At 43.1% G+C, this 22,055-nt stretch overlaps 1 protein-coding gene across 1 annotated transcript in view; it reads right to left on the reverse strand.

Annotated features, from left to right (window-relative positions):
• Positions 1-22,055, reverse strand: part of galnt9 (polypeptide N-acetylgalactosaminyltransferase 9) — an 85,214-nt gene that overhangs the window by 51,930 nt on the left and 11,229 nt on the right. The window contains exons 2-4 of the mRNA XM_030060258.1: positions 19,294-19,474; positions 7,980-8,146; positions 76-250 (exon numbers count right to left, since the gene is read on the reverse strand). Coding sequence (XP_029916118.1) covers positions 76-250; positions 7,980-8,146; positions 19,294-19,474 — 523 coding nt within the window. The remainder of the gene's footprint in view (positions 1-75; positions 251-7,979; positions 8,147-19,293; positions 19,475-22,055) is intronic.

Below are 22,055 nucleotides of genomic sequence, written 5' to 3' on the forward strand. Positions count from 1 at the left end.
AAAGTCAAAGACAAAGGTGAGAGAAGACAGCGCGAGGGGTAGGACCTTGCTGTATTTAACATGACCCTCTCTTACCAGCCAGTGTTAAACTCGACATGGGCATCAAAGAAGCCCACAACAGGAGCTGTGGCAGCGTTCCAGCCATGTATCCTTGCTCGGATCAGGCCCTCCCTTTTGCTGTTCCTCACGATCTTCACCAGGCCCGGGTAGCGCTTGTTCACATACTGGTCCAGGTTGAACTTCAGCTCCACTGGAAAAGGCAGATGAGAGAGAATCCACCTCTAAGTGACATTCAAATGACAGTGTGAGAACATGAACCTGGCAGCCGTAGCAGATGCTAATGCCTGATAACGCCAGTTCAACATCACATGCCGGTGGCTTCACATGGTAGAAAGAGGTAACAGTTTCAAAATTTTGTTGGCCAAATTCTGATGTTTTATACCAAAGGGCACTTGAGGGACAAAACACAGAACAGATCAAACGTAGATGTAGAATCCAACTGGACAAACCACTGCGGTCTAGAGAACACTTTGTATTTCATCCTTGAAAGAACATCAAGTTTCAATTTTGGGTGAAGAAGCGATCACACAGGGTGAATGTGGAACATCTTTTTTTTTTTTTTTTTTTAGTGGGGATGACATGCTCTTCTCTGCTATAGCCCCACTTTGTGATTTAGGCTGATGAGACAGGTGGCATTTTTACACCAAAAACCTTTTGCCTTGTGCAGCTTCACACTGTTTTTGAACTCGTCAATTGCATCAAATCAGATCAAGCTAGACAGATCTAAATTTAGGAAGGCAGCATTCATTTAATTAGCCGTTGAGAGCTTTATGCAAGAGTAACTGAAAAAATCTCCAACAATGCCCCAAGGACAGTGCACAGTAGTTCAACTTTCTGCTTTACATTATGACTTTCTAGTGCACTCCAAATCTGATGACTTTATTCCTGCTAGATTATACCATTTCGCATGTCAGCATGCCTGTCTTCAAACTTTGCAAGGTAAACAGCAAGCTCCGCAAAGTGCTGTCTGTTTTGTTGGAGGATAGATGGCTGCTGGAGTGTTTCCTCTACATTACTGCAGAGCGCTCCACTTTCAATGGGAGAGATTAATAAGGCAGCTTGTGCCACATGCCTTCTGAACAGCATCCGCACCTAGCCTCTGAGGGTTGGTTCCCAGCATAAATTAACCACCGAAAGCGGGAAAAGTCTAATCCCTCTCTCTGTGACTGAGTGGGAATGATTGCCAGTTCTCTTTTTTCTTGCTTAACGTATTGCTGCAAGTCTTAACGTACAGCTGCAAACTGCTGCAGGGGACCATGTGAATATGGATGCAGTGACCTGTGAGGCAAATTGGCCTGAGTGTTTGACACCAAATTCAAGCAGCCAGTGAGTCATAGCAGCCTGGATTCTGCCTAAGTCTTTCTGTGGTCCTGGTTGCGGTAAAGGTGGGCAGATATTTTGAGAGGAGAGTCTGCAGACATTTTAAATAATTAAAGCTACAAGATTTTTGTGTAAAAATAAACTTGTCAGCCTAAAACCTCATCAGCCTAAATCGCAAGTGGTGCTGCAACAGAGAAGTCCTATCTACACTAGACCCAGCAGATTCACCCTATTTGCCCAAATTAAATTCTGCAATATAGTCACTTCTCCACCCAAATGAAGTGACAAATGCAAGAGTGAAAGACAGTTTACTAACCAGCAGTAGGTGTTCTCTACACAGAATTGAATTAACCAGTATTAACTAATTTACCTTGTTTATCATTTTCTATAAAGCATCACAGACCAGCCAGGTAGTGTATTGATGACATGTAATTATCAAAGTTCAAATTTTTCAAGCAGTTACTAATAGCTGCCATGAAGCCACCAATGTGTGAGGCTGCACAGTGCACCCATAGGTGGTGGATAAAAACAAAGACAGTAGACTTAATTATAAAGGTCTGGCCATAACATAACATCTACATAACATCAATTCTTTTTCTTTTTATGTTTTCTTTTTATTATTTTATTTTATTTTATCTTACTTTATTTGATCTTATCTTATTTTATCGTGTGATCTTATTGTGTATTTTACCTTTTTATTCTGCTCCTATTGTGTTATCTTGTGGTGTTTTATCTTGTTGTGCAGCACTTTGGAAAACCTTGTGTTTGTCAAAATTGTGCTATATAAATAAAGTGGATTGGATTGGATTGGATCACAGTCCGACGGTCCGACAGTTACTTTACATTCAAGTTCGGTGGTCCAAACAATCTGGATCTGTTTGTGTTGTTTGCTGCAGCGAGCCCAGCGGCGGTTATGCAATGTGCAAACCTTCATTAAAATTAGACAGTGTTATTTATTTTCAACTGTGACCATCCTTGGCGAGACTTGAAAAAAAGGAGGAAATCGGTCAAAGTGTACCAGTTTGACAATGAAGCCACTCACAAACTCCAATCATGTTTCAAATAAAGTAATTTATTTTTTTTTTCAATTTCCCCTTTGTGAAAATGTGTTTCTGACTGTGCTTGGATGTGTCTGACAGAAAGTATCTCCACCATAATGGCAAGTCTTTCAAATTTTTCCAGTGACACCAAAAAACAGAAACACTAACCAATTCCAATTCCCTTCCCTTGGCCCAACCCCTATAGTTTCGGAGTGTCTTCGGCTGGGTGGTAGTGGCCATAAGCAGGAGGGGTTGAAATAACATTTAGCATTACAGTAGAGGGGGAATCTGGGTAGACAATTTAGACAAAACAGCACGGTAATGCTTCATTACCAGACAACTGCACTCCTTTAGACTACTGTATTAAGCACCAAACAGGACAGGACAGCGTTCCTGTAACCGTAGCAACTAACACTGCCCTGAACCGACATCAGAGGACAGGGAGGTGCACAAATTAAATTCACTGCTGGACTTAAATTTTTACACCTCATTCACAGGACATAGAAATAAGTCGTAATACTGGACTGTCACGTCTCTCACAAATTAAAGAGCCAATTACATATTTCATTGCTTCTGCATTAAACTAACACATCCCGACTGATTTTATAACTTTGGTCATTTCCAAATATATACTACATTTATGGATTTCTTTCTCAGCACTTCTGCATTTCTCCTAAAAGCCTGAAAAACCTCAGTTTGGTGGTTATAGCCCTAGCCCTTTGTCCTTCTTCTCTAGCTCAGCAAGAATTGGGACTCCCTACACCCACCGGTGAACATGCAAAACTGAAGGTTAGGTGGTAGGGATAAGGGGCGAATTGAGATTGGCCCTAAGATTACACCCACATATTCACCATTTTTGTCATGCCGTACAAGTCTGCTTTGTCTGCACTGTGGATTTCCTGCCTAACAATTGTTATGATGTACAGTAGTGATGTCAGGAGGTAGGCATCGAGTTCACTGTCTAAATTTTTATCCACCATCATGTGCCGCTGCACACAGAGAAATTAGAAATTTGATTTTTCAATGGCTTGCAAGAATTTAACCTGTGAAATCCCGGTTAGTGGGCAGTCTGTCTTCGCACTAGACTACCCTGCAGCAAAAATATGATGAAAGCTATTAGAGCGCAATAATTACTGGGGTGTGCTGGGTAGGAGAAAAGTTATGGGCCTCCCTCTGATCTTAGCAAATAGAGGTTGGACTGCATCCATGGCAGGAGAGTTAGGGACCAAGGAATACATTTTAAAGGACTGGCAGTGCAACACAGCAGAGGATAAATAACCAGCCATCATACTGTGAATATAAAATGAATATATGGTACACCATACAGAGAGAGCCCTGTGAATACCTCAGGCAAAATGGAAGACTATTGAAACCAGTGTGTTAATGAAAGACGGTGGGAGGCTACTGAAGATGCATTAGATTATTTAAACAGTGGTGAGGCCATTGGGTTCACTTCCATGCTGCAAAGTTTGAATTATTTACCCCCGACATACCGCCTTGTATGCGGTCACAGTCACAGACCACCCGTACCTGAGGATTCACTTTTTGTCAGATCCAGCATGATCTCAGTACACCTCTCAGGTGCTTGTTGCTTGTTGCACAGTTGCAAAGCTCTGGCGCCTCCCCCTTTAAAATAATATTATTCATAACACCTTCAGAAGACAGAGATTTCATTCTGCCTCTTTCAAGAAATCTTTTTTCTGTGCTTATGCAGTAAGATAGATTTATGGACTTGTCTCTGATACTGATACTGAAACAGGTTTGACACTGATTCATTGATTGGTCACAGACAGGCTGGTGCAATTGCCCAGAAATGATGTGATAGTCATAAAATATTCACATAACCGCAGCCAAAAGTAAACTGATACTCCTAATTTTGGCATAACAAGGTCTCAGAAATAAATGATGCGTTATAAGCCCCTCACTAGAAGAAGGAAATTTGTAGGCGTTGTGTATTGGCAGCAGACCTGTGCGCTGAAGAAATAATCTGTGCTGTGGCATGTCTCCCTCATGGAGGTTATCCACTCCTCACATATTTATTGGAAACAAAATGATAGCAAATTGGTTTGCATTTTTTTGACACCTCTTAATGTTATTACATCCTTTTCATTTAAAATTAAGCACTGGCAGTGTGTGCTTGCTTTTCTCTGAATCAGCGACACATGAATTGTGAAAACAAGCATCAGACAGGGTTTCACTCTGTAACCCCACGATGAACTGCTCTCTGTCTGTATTTTTTCATTGTCCCTCCTTGCTGCTTTTGATATACACTTCTTTATACACTGTCCTTTTTATTGTACTGCTGCATTACCACTTCCACAGCTGCAGACATACAGCACGCCATACTGTCTGAATGCACCTAGTGGCTGAATACTGCATGCATTGTTACAGATTCATATGAACAGTCTACTGTGTATTGGATGTCTGGCATTATCCCATTACGCTGTATGTGAGATCATGTGATGCCTCTGCAACAATGCTACCAAGCCAAATTCTAATACATTTAGCTAATGAAACCATTCTGAAACTTGATTAATTAGCAATGGATTCATTCAGTGGAAATTTTTAAAAATGACGCTTGAGAACTCTGACAAAATTGAACAAATGAGCGAACAAAGTGAAGCTCATTGGTGCTTGCATGGTTAATGGCGACCATCAAATCTTTTTGAAAGCATTAGGATGCATCAACACAAATTCTGGCAGTATGTTAATGAGAAAAAATCCACATCAAGCTTCAGTCATATTTAATATATGCAATGTTTACAGCTATTCATCTGCATTTGAAGTGAACATTATGAGCTATATTTAACTGGGTCTTAGTTTGTATCCAGTTTTCATTATATGAATCATTGAGTTATCAATTTGGTTGTGGTATTTGCTGGAATTGAATTCTATGAGGCTCATTAAGCCTTCCCTTGCAGCTAATATGAAACGGTGAATAGGAGTTATCCTGCCTGATAGATGCAGCTAAAGTTCATCAAGTGGAATGTGAGTTCAGCTCAGCCTGATGGAGCCGGTCCTGTGAATGAACCTCTCAGCCACCAATAAATGTCACTGGCTGTCCCGGGCGAAGGATATGTGTCGCGGTGACAAGGCAAACATGCTTCCTGCGTGTGATTCATTATGCCAGGAGTGTGTGTGGCTGTACTTCCACTCATGTCGCTGAGTCGTGTTTAAATGAGAAAGGACAGGCATAGCCGTCCGGAAAAGGTCAAGCAGTCCAGCTTGCATGTTAATCGTCTAATGTCAGACCAGAGGAGCGCCCAAGAAACAGCTCCCACATCTGCACAAATTACTATCAGCCCTCCTAATAAGTAAACATATAGTAGGATTTAGACCATAATTAGTTTGCATTCTGTCACACTACTATCACACATTGGCAGTAGGGAAAAAAAATAACTTTAGTTCACATAAATCCTATAAACTGCACACATGTTGAACCAAGCCAGCTTTTTAATGCTGCTTTGTATTGAAGGCAGTCTAAGAGACAACAGACACTAACAATCTAATGCTGGTGATCCATCTAATAGAGTCCATCTATCAATCTGACTGATTTGACATAAAAATCGTGCAGCTTAATCTTCAAGCTTTAATTAAGGGATATCAGTCAGTTGTCATTTACAACAGACAACAAAAAAATACATTTTCTTTGCACGTATTTTTTATTCAGTCATTTAATTGCCTGACAGCATTTTTTCCCAAAATGAATTCTTCGCCTTTGAACATGTGAGGGGGATAAATCTGGTTTAAGTAGCTCCAAACCATACAACAATTTAATTAAGTCTGATTTTCACCTGAGAATTCTGGGGTCCCATGATTGTTTAATGCTGTTTCAGAGGCTCTTCCACCTTAAAAAGAACAAAGCTGCGGGGAGACGCTGACGACATGTCGCTTGCTATGCCTGAAAAAGGCCAAATTTGAAGATGCTGGCAAAAAAAACTTTGGCCACTGGTAGCTTTGATACCAGGTTTAAATAAAACCTGTATCAGTCAGACCTTTGAAGGAGGACCAGCGCAGGACAGAGCAGTGGTGGAAGACCGGCCAGTAGGCGGGCTCATCCCACATGATTAGAGGAGGGGTTGGCTGCCATTTTTGCCTGTTCATTGGCTTTAAATGGCTGCCTGTTCAAGAGCCTCTGTGGGGAGTGGGGATGTGCCAATGTTGACTCTTGCTCGGTCTTCTTTCAGTATGTTATTTATGCGCCCTTTTTCTCTGCCAGCCTGAGGGAGGCTGGGCCGCCACTCTGTGCCAAGTGAAGGAGGGCCAAGTGTCGGCTGGAATCTAGTTCATTGTCCCTCCCTCTCAAAACAGGAAGGCTTCTGGGATGCGGAGCTGAGCATTGTCAGCTGCTGTGGGCGTCCTGGTGTGGAGGCAAACTGCAACATTCGCCCACATCGCCATGGAGACAGTAGTACGCATCAGTTTAGAAAAGAACGAGGCAAATCCCCTTTCCTCTCCTTTTTTTTTTTTTTTTTTTTTTTTTTTTGCTATTTTAAAACCTGGTGTTCAAGAGTACGCCCTCGGGGCTTCTCTATCCCTTAAACTCTCAGTCTTTTAACCATGACACAACAGCACGTACACATGTGCACACACGCAACCGAAGAACAGACACGACACCGATGCGCGTACACAAATATGTACAAAAACTAGAATAAGGAGCTTAGCTAATTAGATCAAGGTTTTTTGTTTGCTTTGTGGGAGGCTGACTGCTCTGGCAGTATTCAAAACATATCAGACTAACTCACTGGTGTATGGAGCATTGGTCCACATTCCTCTAAGGAAGACAAAACATGATAAATGGGGTGACTGTCTCAATTGAATAAGCACACCTACAGCATTAGACAATGATAAAGTATGGGTCCTACAGTCTGAGTGGATATAACTGGACATGAGAAACAATCAAATAACGGCCAAAAAGAAATTTATAACCAGATGGTTGTTGGTCCCAACCCCCAGATAGACTGGGAAAATTAGCCTGAGAATGGGGTTGTACAAACTAGTAATTTAATTATCTTTGGTGCTATGCTGTCATCGCTGTGGTGTTTACATTCTGCACAGAAATCACCTGTCAATCAAAATATGGCAGGTATGCGTTTTTCCTTAGATTTTCTGTTAATGAAGCTTCAGTCGATGGCACTCCTTTGTTTGTCTGCTCAAACATGGTGGCTAATACGGCTTCACAGTTCTTTTCTGTCTTCTAAACAAACCAAGAGCAGAGCAAGTGTGCTACTTGCTCTGCGCCAGACTTTTCCCCAGACACAACTGACTCCAGGTGTTTAGAACAGCAAATATAAATGTTGCAATAGGCTTAGGTTAAATCATTGCTTATGATATATCAGCCAGAGATATAGCCTGTTATTGCTTTTGCTGTAACGCACATGAAATGCTATTTGTGGCCCGACCATTTCAGATATGAAGATACCCTCCTGCGATTGTTAAACTCTGGCGCTCATTCCTGTACCTTATGAAGCAAATCATACTTTGATAATACCTTTTGATAACATCTGTGGTCAAGGTCTCGCACTGAATCATAAGCCTGAGCCTGAGCCTGAGCCTTACCGCTGTCGCTGTTGTCGTCCACCAGGATGATCTCCTTGAGGAGGTGCGCTGGCGTGTGGTTGACCACGCTGTGGACCGAGCGCAGGATGACCGACAGCGCCTCGTTTACGAAGATGAAGACCACAGAGATCTGAGGAAGGTCCTCTGGGTACGTCAGCTGCTTACACCTGTTGAGAGGAAAATTCATTATTTATACAGCGTACGCCACCTGGAATTTGTCTTTGCATATTGCTCCTTGATAAATAGATTTCATTAGACCAGGGCTTCTCAAATGTGCTCATGTCACTGGGCCTCAAATGGACACACATTAGACCTCATCAACCCCCATTTGATAAGATTATGTCCCAGGTATCCCATAGGGGAAGAGCTTTGTTATTATTGATTTAGCATGGAATAGCGTAATTGTCTACTCTGTATGGGAAAAGATAATGGTGAAAACTATAATTACAATCATCATTCTTACACTTCTGGAAATGGTCTAATTTCTAGTGAATGAAATTAGATTCAATTAGATAAAATGTTAACGATCCCTGTGGGAAATTGGGTCGCTACAGCAGCAAATAGCGAAGGGATACATCAAAGAACCGGATTTAAGTGAGAACAGTTATATGTGCAAATGAAACCCAACCATTCCAATGCTTACTTGAACAAATTAAACTGAAAATTATGAATGAAAATATCAGTACATGTATCAGTAAAATAAGAATGAGAGGAATAAGGGAAAACACTATATAAGAAAGACAAAAAAAGGGTTAACAAGAGTCCTCGAGGTGAAACCCCACTGAAGGAATCTTGCAACCCCTTCAAGGACCCTCGGAAACCCCCCTCATGCCCTCCTTGAACCCGCTCAAGGACACCTGGAAGCCGCCGAAGAACCTCTGGGTGTCCTCAGCGCCCTTTGAGACCCGCGGCACTACACAGGTCGCAGGCTGGATGTGCCGAGAGAGAACAGATTCATCGTTTCCCTCTGCTAGTCAAAGAGACTCACAGAGTTTCTCTGGTAAAAGAGCTGAAGGTTCAGCGTCGCATTGTAATTACTGTTTTTAACTTCCCTGACCCCTCATATTAATCATAGATGAAACAAAGCAAACCAACTGAATTCTCAGTGTGCATGCAGCTTTATAACCCCCCCCACCACCCCCTGATAATAATAATAATAATAAAAAAAGAGAGAAAAAAAGAGAGTACGTGTCCTGAATCATTTTTCCTCGGTGCACAAAGCCAGCATGGCAAAAAATAGTACTCTTCTAAGATTTTGTTTGAAGGCCCACTTCCATTTGATGGTGAAGCTGCAGCTCCCAGGCCTGGATGTACTGTGACTCCTGGTGCAGGATTGTGCTGTTATACTAGACAAAACCCATGTACAAACCCATGTACAAAAGTGCAGAAAAGAACAGCTATATGTTCTCTGAAATGACACCGGGGCTTGACGGGCCGACGACTGCGTGAAGTTTTGGTTAACGCGCAGGGGCTCTCATTAGGGTTTATAATGAAGCCATTATGCCTTATAGAATGCATAATGCTTACCGAAGCATTGCATCAGCACTCACAAAACATTATAGATGTCATTTCATTTAATTTGACTTACAAGTGTTTTATGGATGTTTATGGCTAGTTATCTATCAGAGGTTGTCAGTCAGCCATTTAATCTCAACGGCCTCAATAACCTCCTCTTCCTGTCTCGTCCTCCTCCTCTTTCTGCACTTCCATCTCCTCCTCCTCCTCATCTTCCTCCTCCACTAACAAAGCAGGAGCTCAATCTGTTCCAAAATGAAAAAATACATTTTAAAAAAACTTACTGATTAGAGGGCTCCGATGTCTCTCTCCCTTTCTCTCTCTCTCTCTCACACACACACATACACAGACTCAGTCTTGCCCTCTCCATCACTCTCTCTCCCTCCCTGTCTCCTTCCCTCTCTCTCCATTTCTCTCATGCAAGGACGCCATGGTAACCGCTTTTGTGGTGCAGTGATTGGAATCCGATTTCATGTTGCCATTTTCAATGACCCAGTTAATGGAATGAACTGCAAAATACACCATACAAATGAGTGTACGTTCACTCTGCCTGTCTCTCTCTCTCTCTCTCTCTCTCTCTTTCACACATTTTCTCTCTGTCTCTCTCACACAGACACTCGCTATTGTGGTCAAAGTCTGGTTGCTGATAATCCTGATTCTAACGTCTGCTGGACTTCCCCTTTATTTCCAGTGAAGCACAGTATTTTTTTCTTTTTTCTCTCTCAGAGGCACGCTGTCGATTTGAAGTCAGTTTTGACAGTGTTGGCTGGACGGAAGAGCTCAGCTTATTCCTATGGCAACTGTGAACACACACAGCCGTCATCTTCTGATTCGCTCCACACCATCCCAATTACGTTACTAACGCAACGGCCGGCAAACACTTTTCACTGGCTTACGCTCTGTTTATCCATGTTTTCAACATATCCTATTCAACAGTGTTGAGTCGTTATGTGGGAATAATGAGGTGGCAATTATAATTGTTGCAGCTGAATGATTTTCAATGGATGTTGGCCATAATGGAATACTTGTAACTGTAAAGTTGACAGTACAAACAAATCTGTCAGAGCCATTGTCTTTCAATAACTCCTATCATGTGATCAAACTGGAAATATCAGGCAAACTGGGGTCTGAAACACAGAGAAGTGCCATATTTCACAACCCACCCTGGAACGATAACTGTAATTACACAATATATTGATCTGCTTTAGCATCAAGCAACACTACATCTGAGTGTAATCATAATTGATCAGACTCATGCTTTAGATTATTAGATGTGATCATAGAAGACAAAGACTACGGCTGTGATTCCTTGTTAAATCTGCTCAAGGCACGATGTTTATGCAAAAATCCACCTGTCTTCTCAGCCTAAATCACAGAGTTGGACTCCTCCGACGGGATGTGACAAATGACAACTCGAGAATGACATGCAAACTGTTCTCTAAACAGCAATTAGCATCACTCCCTTCAGACAAGTTTTGACTCATCAGCATAAGATCTTGCATTTCTCTTGTTCCTTTGGTTGAATTTCAGCATCAGCCATCACACGAAAGTATAGAGTTTAACACCTTAAACGATGCCTGTGTTTTAGCGCCGTGAAATTCTTTCAGACACTAAGCGCAGCTGCCTGGTGCAATTTAAAGGCATCCTCATACCTGCCCTGTTGAATCAAGCTCAGGTGCATTTAATACCTTGGTGCTTTTTGTTTGGGCAGGTGTGAAACCAGCAATCCCACTTGGCAGCAGACCAAAACAACTGGACTGCGACCCCGCTGAGGAGGTGCTCTCTCTCAGCTTGCGGTGTGAATGTGAACCAGCCCGGTCTTGACCCAACTGCGGGAGGCACTGTGCATTTTGGGCTGAAGCAGCTCCCGTAGCTAAAGTGCGCACTGTGAACTCATATTGATAACAAAAAGAAGCTCGGTAGCATTAACAACTAGCAGTTAGCAACGCTGGAACAAAATGAAGCAAATGTTGACATGTAGCAACAAGGAAATATATTGGTATATAGCCCCAACAAGAACTGCAATAATAAAGAAAGGCTGCTGATGGGCGCTCAATGTCTATGTATTGGCTAAATGTGTTTGCACAATCAAGTGAGAAAAAGGGAAAACACATCTCGGAAGTAAATACTTTCTTTCTCTACCTTTCAAACTAGCGATGACTGTCTGAGCCAATGAGCGAGCTGACATCTCCCACATGGCTTTTACTGATATATTTTGGCTTTTCCTGTTTTTTCCCCTTTTTTTTTTCCTGTGCAAATCCAAACCGAAGCAAATGAACCATGCAACACACTATCAACTATTCCACTGATTCAAACTACAGCAAAGTGGCAGGTGATTCAGGTAGGTGGACCCAGACGCAGAAAACAACAAGAGCAGGATTTGGGGAAAATAACTATTCATTCCCAAGCTCAGGTTAGGCAGGTGAAGGCAAATTGAACAGGCAGGCTTGCAACAGCAGGGACCAATGACGACAAACTGACAAAGAGCAATGGGAAGCACACAGGTATAATTACACAAGGATTAATTACCACAACAAGACACAGCTAGAGTGGGAGGGCCCAGGAACCGGGAAGGAAACACAATGGTTGGCTAACGAGGAAGTCAATGAGGGTGTGGCAGGGAGCAACATGAGGGCAGGGCAAACAAGATCAATACAGAACAGGTGTGCAAGGGAAAACTACAAGACAAGACTACAAAAGGACAAAAACAGTGCAAAAACCAAATTACCAAAACACAAAAGAGTCCCAAACATTAGCGCAGAGCCCAGGAAACAGCACAAGAGTGCAAAAAGTTCAACAAAAGTCCATCAGTCGACACACAAACTCCATAAATACAGAATCCTGACACTATAGGTGTGAAAACCCCCCAAAATAAAATAGCTTGGCTTAGCAGATAAATGGAATTTTCAATCCTCTTGTAATACCACTGCAAGAGATTGAATTCAATATTTAATTTTTATAAACGTGGTACTTTTACCAAATGTGTTTTGCAGTGTGAAAGTCTAAGGACCAAAAAGAAGGACAAAGACAGACAAAGCTGCCGTCTGGGTCTTGACAGTGAACTGTAGCACTCGGTGTTACATAGCTGGGAACACTCAGCAGCGTCTAACAGTCCACTAAGTTTTGAACGGAGTCCCAATCCATTTAAACCTGCTGACAAATCTGGTGCCAGGAGTGTAACTTCAGAGAGAGTGGACAGAGTTGGACGCCCAACCGACATCAAACCCCCGTGCGTTTAATTTGTTACAAAGCTGTCCAAGTCAAGTGTGGTAACACTTAAAGCAACACACTGATTTTTTTATGAGACATCGCTGCATAGTTTTCCTCAAGTTCCTTCTAGGTTTGTTGTTTTTTTTCTCATTGCAAACTTGCATGCTAGTTTTTCACATTTTGCATAGTATTGTATTAGTATGACATTTGTAGATACTAAACCTTGGACATTACCGTGAGCACGGCTGGTCAATGACATATCAAGTTTGCTGGACTGGCCCTCACTCGCTGCGAGCCATCTGAACTCTACTGGTAGTCACAGCCCTGGTACCCTGGTGAACTGGGATGTCAGCTTGAGTCAGCAGTATCTGCGGGGTCGCACCATGGGGGGGCGGCCACACAGCAGATGGATCCCAGCACGGTGCTAACGTTACATCCTCCTCTCTCCATCCATTGGATCCCCCGCGCTTCACAGCCACTGGCTTCTCTATGGGCACGTGTGTGTGTGTGTGTGCATGTGTGTGGCTGGCTGGCCTGTGTTAGCAGATTCTCACCTTCCAACAATGAGTAGTGGCATGAGAGAAACTGGCAATTACGCTGGGAGAAACAACAGATGGCACCGTACTTACTTGTGAAATCAAGAACATACAGTGAGTACTTCTTTACGGTAAAATGTACAATAAAAGTCAATGCAGTTAATGGGATTTCTGCAGTGGCCATTTCTGTTCATCTTCTTGGTCTTGTCTATTATTCACCTATCACTCTTCTATCATGCGTGATCATTTGAGGGACAAGAGAATACTTGTCAGTTGCCTATGGATTGGACCTTGCAATCACATCAGCAGGCTGAGCATCACATAGAGTAGTGAGCTCATCTGGTCCTGAGCTCTCTCTAGACACCCTAACGTTGTAATTTTTAGAGGATGATTTCCTTTCTAGATGTGGTGGCAGTGGTGGTACATTTGGAAAAGATCAATGCAATCGGTTTTTTGGATGAGGTTTGCTCATAGCGCTGCCGGTGGTGCTATTTACTTTAGCTAGCTGCTTCTGTCAGTGAGATAAAGAGCTAAAGATCTGCTTGCCTGACTGAGCCTTGGGACTGTGAAAGCAAAAGAGGGTAAGAGTTCACACGGGCAGGCCGAGGCGGTGACAAAGCCTTGGGTTTTTAAGGTGCGGCCAAAGAAGTGGAACACAGGCGGCTGACTAAATTAATGGAATTTGTGTGCCACCTTAACTAAATCATGGCGTAGATGTACGCACTGGGTTGAGGATCTGCTGCCCAATCGTGCTCGCCAACTAAGCCAGTGCTCCCTTTTCTGGAACCGAGCTTAATTTCATGCCCTGTTATTAATCATTTCCATCACTGCAGCCCACATGTATTTGATGAGAGAGGTAATAAAAGGAAAGCTGAACCACAGATCCTGTTTATGATGGAGTACGCTGCGTACATCTATCTATACTTTAAGCCCCGCTCCGGCTCTGTCTTGGTGAGAGTGAACGCATAAGTGTTTTGATTGATAACCCTTTCGCTGTATCATTTCAGTCCCTCCCCATGCATTCCTGCTCTCCCTCAGCAACTTTCCTTTGTTCCCTCTCACGGCTTTCTCTATTGCCTCTCTCAATCAGACTTGCCAGGTCTATAAATACGATGACAAATCTGGCAGTGAGTTTGAGGGGGTATTTTTTGCACTGTGGCTCTCCTTTGCAGAGACACAGCCAACTGTGCAAAATAGAATGATGTATGTTTTGTTCCTCTTCGTTTTCCATGTCTCACGGCGGGCCTGTGTTTAATGAATATTACCATAGTAATATCTTGTGAAAGTCAGAGGGGGCAAGGCACCCTCATCGCTTCTAGTTGAGCCGTGGTCCGGGGCTGGATTTCAGTGTCGAGATCGTAAAGTGATATTGTAGTTCCATTGCCCTAGTTACTGGATCCAATTTAGGGCATCGCTCAACCTTAAATTTGTACCTGTCTGCAGGAGCGGGGAAGCCTTGTAAGGCCGTAACAGGATGAGCGATCGACTCATCTGTTTGTAATGGGACTGAGCTCACTGGCCAGCGCTCATAATTTGACCTGGAACAAGCTTTGACAGAAACAGAGCGCCAGATTAAGACTTATTCCCATCACACCTCCCCCTTCTCCTCCTCCGCCGCCCCCCCCCCCCGGCCGCTCCATCTGACTTTTCCCTGCTGGCCACTCTTATTCGCTGTGAAATTTCACATTAACCTCCCGTAACCTGCGCGGCGTAGGAAACACCGAAGCAAACTTTCTATTCGGGGAGCACTCCTCTCAGAAAGATAATCGTTTGGCTTGTCATTTCTCCGTCCCCTGTCCAGCAGATAAACTCTGGCATTGGAAAGAGCAACAATTTGCTGCGAGAGCTCCTGCTTACAAATGGGCACCGCGGAGACCTTGCGATCCCATTCTGCGGTATCAGAGGCTCAGGAGATGAGGTAGGCCTGTTTGCCTGGCCTTCCTCGTGCTGCCCTCTGGTTATCACCCTCACGCAGATAGACAAACGCAAGGAGAGTGGTCCTTGGGGAATCACAACATCCTTTGTGCTTCAATATAGTTGGGCTTTGACAACTATTTTCACATAATATAAATCAAGCCTTCGGCAAAGTGACAATAGAGATGCCATCGAGATTACTGTAACTGAAATGGGAATCCTCTTGGGCGAGGTCGACTGGAGGGTGAAAGACAGATAGATGCATTACATTGCATTTTTTTTTTTAATCGACCTGTGACCCTTTAGTTTCATTCAGTATTTATTCATTTATTTATTTATTTATTTATTTGATTTGTCCTGAGCAAACTTACCAGCCTGTGTGCCATTATTAGTTTTCTCTCCACAACTCAATGAGCTGTTATTGTACCTAGGCGTAGGCGTATGGCGGGTCCTGAGTCACCTTAATATAAAGCCTACTGAAGTCCCTTGGTAGCTCAGTTGAGAATATCACCAATGGAAGTACTGTAGAGGGCAACAGAGATGAGTACACAATAGCGGGCGGTGTATGGGGATTACAGGTTTTTGGTCTCTTGACAAATCCAAATTGCACGGGAGAGACAATAGCAGCTTTAATTATTATGAACTGCTTTTGCAGCAGGCAGGTAGATTTAAATGCTATGAAGGTAAAGGGACTTAAAGGGGATCAATATCATAGCCACTGCATAGAGAGTGAGAGGGAGAGAGAGAGAGAGAGGGAGAGCTTGCAGGGAGCCAGAGTGTGTGGATCGCTCAGTCATGGCGATGGGCCTTGCTTCCCTGTAGTCATCAAAGACCTCTCTGCTCAATGACTGCTGTTCAATTAAAAGCCCATTAGACAAGAGGTGCCTGGGTTCCTACACTTACACTCACTTCTGCAATGCTGCAGTCACCTTTTGACCACAGCACAGACTCAGGGTTAGAAAATCAGAAAAACTCCACTGTCTTTCTCGCGGCGAAGAGCCGAGGCTACCTTCCCGGCTCGTGTTTTGACAATAACGAGAGCCACTGAAAACTTAATTGCACCGTTACGCGGGTTGTGCTCTCCAGAAAATCTGTTTTTTTGCTGTGAAAAATTCCTGCCCTACAAACAGTTAAAGCGGTTTTCATGTTTCCCTACTGTTTGGGTTTCAATAATGTACACAGAGCAAGAGGTAAAGTCTGTTCACAGCGCATTGATTTCCATTTTGTTCCACAACACGTGCTAAATCTTCATCATACATGTAGCTATTGGTTAGCTGTCATGTAGTCTTTGCCTTGTTTGAAATGAGCCGTTTCCATGTTGTGGTTACGCTTCACGACCGTATGTTTGTCTGTGGGGCTACAAACAACTCCTTACATCTGAAACTGATATAAAAAAGGATTTAAGCTCATGCAGACGCAGACCAGGAGGAATCATAATAACACAAAAGATTTGAAAAATTATGCAGTATGTTGTCATAACCCCATGAAACTAGGGGAAATATAACAGTAAGTCAGTAAGCACCATTTACAATGTAGAAACTGCCACTTTAGCCCCCCGCCCTCCAAAAAAAAAATCCACTTTCTTCCCTTTTTGTAAAACATCCCCCTTTTTTTGAATTAGTCAATTAAAAAAAGTAATTTCCTAAAACCCCTCCATTCCAGAAGCACTCTCAGCTGACGTTATTAATTAGCAAACTCCTTTCTACTCGCCCTCCTCCTCCTCGTTCCGCTCATGTCTAATTTTTCCGGGCGTGAAAAGAAGCTAAGAACAAAGCGATGTGGATGAAATGAATTGTTATCCCCACTAAAGCCCACAGAAACCTCTCTTGGCCGTCAGATTTCCTCTCAGTGTCTCTGGCTGTCGGCATTGTTCTGTGACACTGTGTGATATAAATGCCACTGGCAGCCCTGATTATCCCTCCGCCCCCTTTCACTTCCTGCAGCACTCCCAGTCATTGTATCACAGATGTAGTTCGCCATTCTGAATATAAAATTTATTTAAAAAGACCATTAAGACTGCTCGCCGGGTGTCCGCTGGGTCTCTTTCATAAAAAAAGAAACTACCGCAAGATGCCTTTTATTATTTCGTTATGAACTAGCTCTCTAACTATCGCCGTCATCTTGGCAGTGTGCGACAATGTACTTTCATGTTGGGATTACGCGTGTCTAAAGCAATTTCCTTTTGTGCGACTCCCCGCGGCCAAGGCGGTACCCTGAGATGCCCCGTGGCCATACAGACTGAGCCGGATTGACTGAGGGAAGGATGGGGCGAGTCATAAAGGAGGAAGAGGAGGAGGAAAGTGCGAGCAAAGGAGGATGATGAGGACGCACGGAGGAGGAGGAGGAGGAGGGGCTGAGATGAGGAGAAGACGTCAGCAACTTTTTTTTTGTAGAGCATTTCAGTCCCTACCTGTGCATTAGAGCCATTTTGACATGTAATAGCGGGTAAACACGAGTGTTACTATTGACAGTAATTAAGGTTGTGTGCCATTTAAATGCAGCAGAGCCTTTCCAGTGAGCCAGCATGAACAACAGCATGACCGTCGCTCTGTTCGGCCCAAATGGAACAGAACCTTAATTACTGTCATTAGTAACACCTGCTATTTCATGTCAAAATGACGGGTGTGAAAAGGCTCGACCGGGAGTTTGTTTTGTTTTTGTTTACACATGCACAATTTTATTAGGTGTTCTGGAATGCCAAGTGGGTTACAAACCATCCATGCGCTTCAGTTACTGTAATAACCAGTAAAAAATGTTGGTTGGCGCTTGCCAGACGGTACAAAATGAACAACAGCTGCTGTGAAATGATTGAAATGAAAAAAAAGAAAAAAAAATGTAGTGATTCAAAGTTTGTTTGCAGTACAAATGTGGCTAAAGTGCATTGTTCCCTGATTCAAGGTGTCGAAGATGGGGCTACTGGGCGAGCCTTGTGATCGGCTACAGCGACTTATCAAGGGCCCGTCCTCATCAAATTCATTTGGGATGGTTCTTTAGCTCCCACGTCCACATTTGCACTGTTAAATGTGGAAAAATCCAGTTGCATGTGCTGGCATTGCATATGAAACTCAGAGGCAGCAGCGTTGTGGTCATTAGTTTTTCACTTGCTGTGTATGTTTAAAATATGACTTTTATTTTAACATTTCAGGTGTAACTAACTCAAGTATTATCAGATCAAATTTATATTTATTTATATTTATATTTTATTTAGTCCATTTTTTATTAAAACATTCACCAAAAAAAAAAAAAAAAAAAAAGTTTACTTTTACATGCACATCTGGATCTGGGCAAGTTTGTTATACGTCTAGTATCCCAGTTTATCTGACTCCATTGTACGACTTATTAAGGTGGTCAAGTCCTGTTCCTATTTGGAAAATGGAATGGGAAACTTTGACAACATGATATTTTGATTTTATGATTTTTTCTTTAATAAGACAGGGCACTGGGGCACCATCTTTGAAATGCCAGAGGAGGATCACGGCAAACAGGACCAGAGCCCTGCTGCATTCTGCTAAGAAACTACTGAGACCAATAACATCTCAACATTTGGACGCATTTTGACACTGATGCTTGTACACCTGTGCTATCCACAGCCTCAAGAAACAGCCAGATTCTGCTCTGCTTCGCCCTCGTCATTGTCATTTTAATGGTCATGTCAGACACTGCGTTGAGCCAGAGTGAACATTTTTAAAACTTAAACAGTACATTAGATTTTTATCTCTGTCAATTCTGTGCAGGCCACCAGTTGTCTTGGGTGGGCTTGCAGCATTGTGGAGCTGTTGCCCCAGACTTGCATGACCTGTCATAAATATCAAAGTTGACAGCGCTGCCACATTTAGTGTTTCAGGTGTTCTCGATAATTGATGGAGAGCCCAGGATTCTACTTTAAAAAGTCTCTGTCTAGGGTATTTGCTTGCCTAAAACCCAGTGCATGCTGGGATAGCCTCCCCCTCCCTTGACCCTGATTAGAAATAGGCAAAATGAAAAAAGAATGGATGGACTACTCGGGGAATCCTAGTACAGCTCCCTGCAGATGTGAAAATTGTTAGTGAGTTCGATAGCAATTCCTCTAATTGGAAAGCAAATCTATCAGGAGAACCAGAGTGGACAGACCAAGCCAGCAGGCAAAGTGTTAGACCTACTTTTTGGGCCTGTAATCAGGGATGCTCCTGTCCAGGGAGATGCGGTCACTGAGCTGGGCGTTGTAGCCGTACTCCTCGTACTTCCCCTCGGCGTCACGACTGTCCTCGCCCAGAGTGGCAGCAGCTCCCCCCTGGCCGAGGCCTCCAGGTCCCTCCACCAGCCCCATGGGCTTAGCCAAGCCTGCCGAGGAAATCACACAAGCGCACACAGACAAGAGGCAAGCACACAGACATACATGGCCATGTGTGCCAGCAGAGACGGTTTCCCTCACACAGACACACACACACACACACAAGCACACAGACACACAGAGAGAGACAGGTGAGAGGAGAGGCCGTGCAGAGGGGCAGCTGACTGACATTCCTTGGCGGTGTAAGGAGATCGGTGTATGGCAGCTCAGAGACCCAGCGGGGCTCATCCGCAGGGCATCATTACACTGTCTGTCAATGGAAAAGCTGCAAAACACCCACACGGACATGGACGTCACATAGCTGAGCAGAAGCTGAGAGCCGCAGCGGTGTGAAGGCGACCATTACATTTCCGACTTCTAAATTTATAGTTTACAGCTGGAGGTCACACACATAATATCGTCCCTGAAATTGGCAGTGGGAAATCAGCTCTGAAATCTCTGTTTGAAATCTCCATTGAGCGAAGGACTACGCTCGTGATTGGGCCTTTTTTTTCTAACCTTGAATCGATTTAGCCTATTTTGCCTTGTCATCTTTAGACGATGAGGTTCAAAATGAAAACGGTGTCTGACAATTGCAGCAGCTTTGATGATTTTATTTATGCCTAATGCCTTTTAATGTCATAATGTAAATCAATCGGAAAATGAATCTTTTAAAATGTAGATGATTATCATTTTAGACACATTCTTGCAGACTGAGATTATTGTATTATTACTATGAACCAGGGACATATTTTCACTGTCAGATATGTTCTTTTCTTTTCTCTTCACTCTTTAGCTAACTGGGTAGAAAGGAGAATATCTCCTACCTACTTTATTAAGCAACAATAATACGAGAAGGGGTTCTGCTGTGGTGCTGCAGAATCCTCTCTGGTATAAATGTTTTCACATCAAATGTATTATAATTGTTCTGATCTCCCTGTTTTATGTAGAGATAGCAGTATGGAGACGCACAGTTTGTATTTGAGCAGGATTTGAACCTAGACCATCAATGGGTATCGGTGTCCAACAAAGATACATGGAAAGCTTCACCGCCAAATGATAAAAGTTCATTTGATCTTGTGCATTTAAAAGTCATGAAAGTAAAAAACACTGGTTCTACAGAGACGTCTGGTTCTTCTGAAACTACACAGAGCCACCAGTAGCTCTGTATGTATAAGTAAAGAACAGCCTTGAGGTAATGGTTTGTCTAGTGTTTGCTCTTTTTTAATCCAAAAAGAAGAATCTTTATAAAAAAAAAAAAAAAAAAAAAAAAAAAAAAAACTCAAATCAATGTATGAACCGACACATATAGACTGCCTATCTCTATGCTTTATGGTGATTGTCGATGTCCATCCCAGCCATCTAAGGTGTCTTTGGTCTGTCATGCTGATAATGAGCACAGGCTTTAATGTCTTGGACCTACCCCTCTGCTCCTACTAAAATGACTCATCACTGTGACTTAAGAGACCATTACTTGGTTGCTGTGACATTGACATTTTCAAAAATGGAAAAAGAAAAAGGGCGACTGCTGCGAAAAATGAGATCTTAGCTGATGAAAGAAAATGCTCTCATTTATCGTTGAAATAAAGTTGAACTTCATCTACAGTACCAGTTAAGAAAGATCTGAAGTGTGATCACAGAGTTTGCCTCCACAATAATATGTTGTTGACTCCACTCATGTTGATTTCCAATTGCGTCTGGTTTTACATTTTCTGCCTCTTCACTGTGAGAGCCAGAACTTTTTCCTTCTTTGACTGTTTAAAACTCCATCACTTCTGTAAAAACTGCAGGATAATGTCGGATAATTGTTATGCCAGACATGCTTCCAGTGTGGCCTCCAAAGAAAAATCGAGCTGCCTCTGTTCTCCATATCAACAGATGGACACACAGACAGTAAGTAAACAGTGCATACCAATGAAGAGCTCAGCTCTCAGCTTCACCCCCTCCAGGAACTGCGGAGTAATCACCATATTTGGATGGCCTCAAATCCTCGGGTGCTACTGGAGATTTGTAATTGGAGCTGAATGGTTGCAAACTGGCTTCTCCCACGAGAGGGATTTGGCATGCCCTCCACCAGCCAACGTGGTGGCATTTTGACAAGTATGGGTGGGGTTCACGTCATGGGCAGCCATCTGGCATAGCAGCCCATGTCACACAATAACACAGATACTCTCCAGAGCCGGAGACTGAAATCTGGAGGGCCACTCTGTGTCTGTATGAGTCTTGGAAGCAGCACAATCCCTGCCAGCTTTGTTTTCTGGTGGCCTTGTTATTTTGCTTGTCCTGCCTTCCACTTCCTCTGTCTGATTGAAGGAAATTCCATTATTTGTTCAGAGGCTGCAGATACTATCAGAGTGCACCCTAAAAATCGGATCCAGTGTTGTCTGTTTATCACAGCAAAGATGAGCACCTCAGCATAAGTTTTAGGATTTTGGGGTTTGATATGATGGGGTTTGATCGCGTATAATACGGGCACTTTGTATTTCTGACCTCACCACTGAACTGCAAATCAATGCTGTTTAGCTGTGGAAAGTTTTATAGGTCTTTCGCCGGCCTTTTGTTATGTAGAAGCTGATAAAAACCTGTTTTGAT

This window comes from Myripristis murdjan, chromosome 9 (assembly GCF_902150065.1).
Source record: "Myripristis murdjan chromosome 9, fMyrMur1.1, whole genome shotgun sequence".
Taxonomy (NCBI): domain Eukaryota; kingdom Metazoa; phylum Chordata; class Actinopteri; order Holocentriformes; family Holocentridae; genus Myripristis; species Myripristis murdjan.